The sequence below is a fragment of the Equus caballus genome, chromosome X, assembly GCF_041296265.1.
Source record: "Equus caballus isolate H_3958 breed thoroughbred chromosome X, TB-T2T, whole genome shotgun sequence".
In the NCBI taxonomy this organism is placed as follows: domain Eukaryota; kingdom Metazoa; phylum Chordata; class Mammalia; order Perissodactyla; family Equidae; genus Equus; species Equus caballus.
The window spans coordinates 144,923,902-144,930,655 of record NC_091715.1 but is presented as its reverse complement, the minus strand read 5'-3'; the positions used below and the strand labels follow the sequence as shown (position 1 = coordinate 144,930,655).

Sequence of the window (6,754 nt, the reverse complement as noted above, 5' to 3'; positions counted from 1 at the left end):
TTTTGATTAGCATTATTGATGCTGAGCATCTTTTCATGTGCTTGTTGAGTGCTTCTATATCTGCTTTCTAGAGTTGTCTATTCAAGTCCTTTTGCTCATTTTTAAATTGGATTGTTTGTCTCTCTTAGTTGTTAAGTTGTAAGAGTTCTTTATATGCTCTGAATAGTAGAGTCTTATCAGATCTGTAATTTTTGAATATTTGTTTCCCATTCTGAGGATTGTCTTTGCACTTTCTTGATAATTTCCTTTGAGGCACAAACACTTTTAATTTTGATGAAGTACAAGTTATCTGTTTCTTTTTTTCTTATGCTTTCGAAGTCATGTCTAAGAATCCATTGGAAAATCCAAGGTCGTGGAGGCTTACCCCTATGTTTTCTTCTACTAGTTTTATATTGTTAGCTTCTATATGTAGGTCACTGATCCATGTTGAGTTAATTTTTATATATGGTGTGAGGTAGGACTCCACCCTCATTATTTTTTGTGTAGATATCCTGTCATCCCAGCACCCCTTGTTGAAGAGATTATTCTTTCCCTGAGTGGGCCTGGCACTTTTGTCGAAAATCAGTTGGCCATAAAATTTTGGGTTTATTTTTGGAGTCTCAATTCTATTCCTTTGATTTATACGTCTTTACTTATGCCAGTACTACATTGTTGGGGTTTTTTTGTTACTTTAGCTTTGTAGAAAGTTTTGAAATTGGGAAGTGTGACTCCTCCCACTTTGTTCTTTTTCAAGGTTGCTTTAGTCATTCAGGCTCCCTTTCAATTCTATATGAATTTTAGGTTCAGCTTTTCCACTTCTACAAAAAAAAAAAGGCCATTGGAATTTTGACAGGGATTACACCAAAGCTGTAGATCACGCTGGGTACTAGAAGACAACAATTTTGTCTTCCAATTCATGGACACGGGATGCCTTTCCATGTATTTACCTCACTTAAATTTCTTTCAGTAATGTTTGATGGTTTCTAGTGTACAAGTCTTTCACCTCAGTTAAATTGATTCCTGGGTATTTTCTTCTTTTAGATGCTGTTATAAATGGAATTGCTTAATTTCCTTTTCTGATAGTTTATTGCTGATGTGTAGAAACACAACTGATTTTGTTTGTTGATCTTGTTCTCTGCTACTTTGCTGGTTTTGTTTAATAGCTCTATTAGCCTTCTTGTGGATTCTTTGGAATTTTCTCTCCACAGGATCATGTCGTCTGTTAATAGCAATAGTTTTACTTCTTCCTTTCCAATTTAGATGCATTTTATTTCTTTTTCTGGTTTAATTGCTCTGGCTAGATCTTCCAGTACAATGTTGGCTAGAAGTAGTACGTCTTAAACGTTCTCACCACAAAAAAAAAGAAAAAAGGCAATTATGTGAGGTGATGGAGTTGTCAACTAACCTTATTGTGGTAATCATGTTGCACTATGTATGTGTATCAAATCATCACTTTGTATGCCTTAAACTTACACAATGCTATACATCAATTATATCTCAATAAAGCTCGGGGGAAAAAGGAGTGGTGAAAGTGGGCATATTGATGTCTCGTTCCTGTTCTCAGGGGAAAACCTTTCAGTCTTTCACCATTGAGTATAATATTATTTGCAGGATTTTTGTAAATGCCCTTTATCATGGTGAAGAAGTTCCCTATATTCCTAGTTTTCTGAAAGCTTTTATCATGAAGTATATTTTCAGGCTGTTAACAGTGGTTATGATGCCTGTGTAAGCTTTCACTCTATGATTTACTCATTTTTGTAGTGTTTGAATTATTTTACTTGGAGTAAGATTGTTTTGGGAATCCGAAAAAAAGAATCAAGTTGAATGCAACTGAAAGGACACTGGCCTGGCCTGCCTCCGGAGCCCAGGCCCTGACCAAGGTCCAGGAGGCCCTGCAGGTGGTGCTTCTGTTCTCTGGCTGCAGGTCACTCCTGCACATGCTTAAGAGATTAAAGTTGCCTGCCCAGTAGAAAGTGACAGAGCACAGGACAGACAGAGACAGTCTGAGCCCCAAGGTCGGGCTCTCTTTGGTGACTTTGCTCAATGAGATGCTTCCTCAAGCCACAAGCCACCCTAGACACTGGTCACCTTCTTGCTTCGACACCTTCCTCACAGACAGGACAAATTTGCCTTTATTTTCCCAATTTCTTCAGACAGACCTATTTATAGATACATAGATAGGTGCAAATTCAGAAACATATAGTCACAGACTTAACACAGCTCAGTCTCTCTCTGCAAACAGTGCTGATTCTCCCTCGGGAAATGCTTTCTTCCTCCTCTCTCTCCATCTCAGGGACTCGCCGGGTGCTGGCACTGGAGCCTCGCCCATTCCCGGTCCTTGCTACTCTGGTGCCCAGTAAACAGCCCCATTGTGCTGTTAAATAGGGGCATCATTCAAAGGAAGGCAGAAGAAGGAGAATCTACTTCATCTCTCCTCCCCACCTCAGGGAGACCACCTCTGTTTTTCTTTTCCTTAAGCACCCTTGTCATGACTTTAGGGAAGAAAGGGGCAGCATAATCATTTGGAAAACCACCTTTGTGTAGGATGATGCAACATGATCTTCAGCCCACCAAGGCTGATCTGGGTATTTCTGCTGCTGCATGCCCAACTTGTTAAAAGCAACCCCTAATAGGTTATCACCATGGAGGTACCAGCCAGCTACCTGGTGGAAGGTTGATTATATTGGATGCCTTCCCTCAAGCAAGGGGCAGCAAGTTTTTCCGTCTAGAATAGAGACTTTTTCTATACATGTACTTGCCCTCCCCTTGCCACGGTTTTGCCAGCAATACCATCCATGGGTGTACTAAAGCCTCTTTCACCATCACAGTCTCCACACAAAAGCTCTACTGAACTGGATTTGATGCATTTCCCTGGCCATTTGGGGCTCCTCGTGCTGTAGAGCCCACAAGCCAGAGAAGCTTATTGTGTTGGCTGGGGAGATGCATCCTGATGATCCAGAGGAGAGAGGACTGCTGCTACCTATCAGGGTTGGGGAAAGTATGCCTGAGACCCACAGACTTTCGGGGAGCACCTCCTAGCACTGCCATGTAGGGAGGTACAATTTAGTGGAGGATGGCAGCAGGTCCTTATGGACAGGACCAGCATGGGCTCAGCCCCCTCAGGAATGAAGGTTGGGGTCACCCTGTCCTAACCAGCTGGGATGGTAGCTGAGGGCAAAGGGAACAACGAATGGATAGTAGATGAAAGAAATGAAAAATACCCAATTCTGGCCTCATGTCTAATGTAGAAATGAGGACTGCAATGCTTAAGCCTATTTTATTTCTTTGTTATTTTAAGTATCTTTTCATTCACATTAGCCAGTTTCCTCCCCTCCCCACCTTCTCTCTACTATGTTATAGCAGTTGGGTTGGTAGAAGTTAACCTTTATAATTTAGTCCCTCGCTTACAGGTTCCCCACAATACATCGGGAAGGAACCAGAGATGGACGGAACATCACCCTGAGATGGATGGGGCTTTGAATCTCCACTGTCGTGAAGAGTGAGCGTATTTTTACCTGTTTGGAGGGCAGCTGCATTGCGGTAGGCACAAGACTGTTGCTGCTATCATTGTCTGAAAACTTACATAATGGATTGATACATGTAAAGCCCTTGAAAGAGGGCCTGGAACATACTAAGTGTTAGCTACTGTACGTCTTAGAAGAAAGTACGTTGGGGTGCCGAGTAGCCAAAGGGAAGGCCTGTGGTGGATTCTGTGATTTGGCTCCTCACCATCGGTTCCAACCTTCGTCTAGTGAGCCTTCCACTGCACGACTGTTCTTACTTATGTCTCCCCAACCTGACAGGGAGGCCCCGAGGGAGGGCATGTGTCTGGACTCCCCCTGGGTCCCCGGGGCCAGAGAGGCAGGCGAGAGAGACAGCCATAGGCCAGGCCCGCCCAGACCATCAAAACACACTCAGATCGTGAGTGAGGAATAGAGAGAAACCGGGAAGGGGGCCGGGAGGGGGAAGGCCGACACAGGCAAGGGGTGGCCTCTCCCGCTCAGGAGGGAAGACTGCTGGGGCTGCATTTGGAGGGTGGGGCGGGGATCAACTGGCCTGGGTTGAAGCACCTGGCCACCTCCCCACCCCCCACCCCCCCCCCCGCCAAGCCACCTCAGGCCCAGGCCCCGGCCCTGGCCCAGTCACCTCCCATTGCAACAGGGGTCCCTGGCACAGACTCCCCTCCCCCAGACAATGCCGCCCCCCAGCCCTGCCGTCATCCCCAGCCCCGCCCGCCTCCAGCCGCGCCTTTCCTGTTGACTTGACCCCCTTCCAGACACAGAAGGACACCAGCACCCAGCAGGCCAGCAGACACAGGGTCACCTCCCAGTTGAGGGCCCCTGGCACCTCCAGCCCCCCAGAGGGCTGCAAGACTTTGCTCCCGGGGGAGGGAGAGCCCATGAGGGCTGTGCCAGCAGAGGGCAAAGCGACGGGGAGCTGTCCCAGGGGTGGTGCTCCCCCTCGTGCAGCCCTGGAGGCCAGCTGGTCCCTCCTGGGCCCTGCTACTCGCAGACTCGGGCCACGTGTGGAGCCCAGAGAGGGGGACAGGCCGCCCGGCCCAGAGGAGCCCGACTCCCTCCCGGAACTCGATGACAGGACACTGGCGGTCGGCAGGCTGGTCACAGGCGAGGTCGGCCCGGCGGGCAGCAGCCCGGGCTCCCAGGCGCAGGACGCACGCCTGGGGCGCGGCAGCCTTGGCGGGCAACCGTCACCTGCCCAGAGGCCTGAGCACAGAGGCCCAGCGCACCGCTCTCCTCCCGGGAAAGCCCCAGGGAAGGGTCGGTTCGCGCAGGCGCACTGAGGTTACGTCGTGCTCTATTGGGCGGGGCTTCACGAGGGAGTCCCCATTGGCTCGGCCGGCTACAGGGTCTCTGGGCCGGCTTGGCGGGAGCCTGTCACACTCCGAGGGACTCAAAGCGGGTCTGTTTGCGCAGGCGCACTGGACATCCCGAGTTGCATTGCGCGCGAAAGGGGGGAACTCGGTGAGAGGGCTTCAGTCCCTGAGCGGCGGGCTGAGAGGGCCGGCGGATTCGGCTTGGACTCTGAGGGGAACGACGGAGTGGCAGCAGCTATGCAGGCCGCAGACGAAGGTGGCGGTGGTGCGGCCGGTGCGAGGGGTGGCCCCAGCGGCCCTGGAGGCCCTAACAGCCATAGTCCCCCCAGCGTTCTGGAAGGCCGGGGTGCTCCTGTCAGCCCTGGCGGCCCCAGCGACCAAGTTAGCCCTGGCGGCCCCGACAGCCAGGGCGGCCCTGGCGGCCCCAGGGCCCAGGGTGGCTCTGGCATCCCTGATGGCCAGGGTGGCCCTGGTGGCCCGGGCAGCCCTGGAGACGAGGGGGCGGTGGGGCCAGCAGCCGTAGGTGCTCCCGATGTCGCACGGGCAGCACTTGAGTCAGGGCTAGGTGGAGATGCAGCACCAGTGGATGTAGGACCAGAAAACCGACAGATGGTCTTGTATCCTTTCCATTGAGCCCCTGCGGCCTGGTGGCCACAGGATGGGCCAGGGACGTGTCAAAAGGCCCGGCACAGGGCACAGGGCAGCCGGGGGGCCGGGGGCTGGGACACACAAAGGGGAGCAGTGAGGGGAAGCTGGGGTAGCCTGACGCGGGGTGGGGGAGGGTGCGCGGTGGGGGGCGGGGGGCGGGGAATTGACGCCTGAGGAGGCTGGAGGGTGGGGACACAGGCCGGAAGGAGCGGGGGAGGTGGGACAGGGTGAACTGAGTGAGGAGGGAGGCGGGCAGCCCAGGGTGGCCTGAGCTGGCAGGACTGGGTTTGTGTGTTCGAGGGTGAGGGTGGGGGTGGACGGCCTGAGGGGAAGCTGGGGTGAAGGCCAGCCTCTGAGACGTGCGAAGCCTGGGGCACCAGCAAATTCAGTAGCAGATGGTGCCTTAACCATGCCTCCCCCAGCACACTCACCGTGCCTTTCCGGTCCCCCCTGGAGGCAGAGATGGCCCGCAGGGCCTTGGCCCCAGAAGCCCAAGGCCACCAGCAGGCGGTTCAGAAGGAGTGCGCCGTGAACGGCAGCGTCCTGGCTGTGTCAGTTCTACACGGAGCTGAGATGGGGGTGGCGGCAAGGGCTCAGGGCCTGAGAGCCAATCTCAGCCGGAGGGGCTCGGTGATGGACACAGGGAGACTCTCAAGTGTCAGGTCTCCGGGGCGGGTGTGGTGTGCTGGGTGTAAGAGAGAGTCATCACCTTGAACTTGATCTTTACCCCTCGCTTTTAGCAGATGGACTGCTGAAGACGCTGACCTCCTCCAGATTTCCATCAACTCCTTCCTGGACCTGCTTGCCCTCGTGGTGGGGAGCATTCAGCACTTTGGACTCCCACCTCCGCTTAGCTTAGGCTGAAGAAAGGGGACTGAGGCCAAACTGTTTTGTCCCCTACTAAGCAAGGCGTAGGGAATTGATACTTGGAGTACTTGCCACTTTAATATTGGGATCTAATTTTTTGCCTGTACTGGCCCTTGGTATCTCTTGGTCCACTTGTTTTATTTCCCTGTTGCTGGAGGAGGGGATGATTAAACGTTTGTTACAGCAGAAAATAAAACTGAGCTTCTATTTTGTGTCTGAGTTTCTTTTCAGCTACTGCACCTCAAGATTTTCTTGCCTTTGTCCTTGTGTGGGACGCTAGGTTCTGGGATTCAGATAGTCCAGTAGTACCAGGTAACTGAACACAACTTAGGAAAACGAAAACCAAGTCCCGTGTTCACTAGATACTGTCAACATTTTGCAATATTTTCTTAGTTATATTTACACATTAAATGTATAACAACGTAT

At 51.7% G+C, this 6,754-nt stretch overlaps 1 protein-coding gene across 1 annotated transcript; it reads left to right on the top strand.

Moving 5' to 3' along the window:
- The first annotated feature begins 4,910 nt into the window (after positions 1-4,910).
- LOC100630589 (EKC/KEOPS complex subunit LAGE3-like) lies at positions 4,911-6,538 on the top strand. The gene is made up of 3 exons (XM_023633736.2): positions 4,911-5,430; positions 5,884-6,012; positions 6,202-6,538. Exons 1-3 carry the CDS (start codon positions 5,051-5,053, stop codon positions 6,323-6,325), a joined length of 633 nt encoding a protein of 210 aa, XP_023489504.2. The 5' UTR covers positions 4,911-5,050; the 3' UTR covers positions 6,326-6,538.
- Positions 6,539-6,754: the final 216 nt, after the last annotated feature.

Bases quoted from the DNA above. Each gene is read 5' to 3' on its own strand.
- LOC100630589 (XM_023633736.2), top strand. From the start codon at position 5,051: ATGCAGGCCGCAGACGAAGGTGGCGGTGGTGCGGCCGGTGCGAGGGGT. The intron at 5,431-5,883 runs GTATCCTTTCCA...TGCCTCCCCCAG, and splicing joins GAAAACCGACAGATGGTCTT to CACACTCACCGTGCCTTTCC. The intron at 6,013-6,201 runs GTCAGTTCTACA...CCTCGCTTTTAG, and splicing joins AACGGCAGCGTCCTGGCTGT to CAGATGGACTGCTGAAGACG.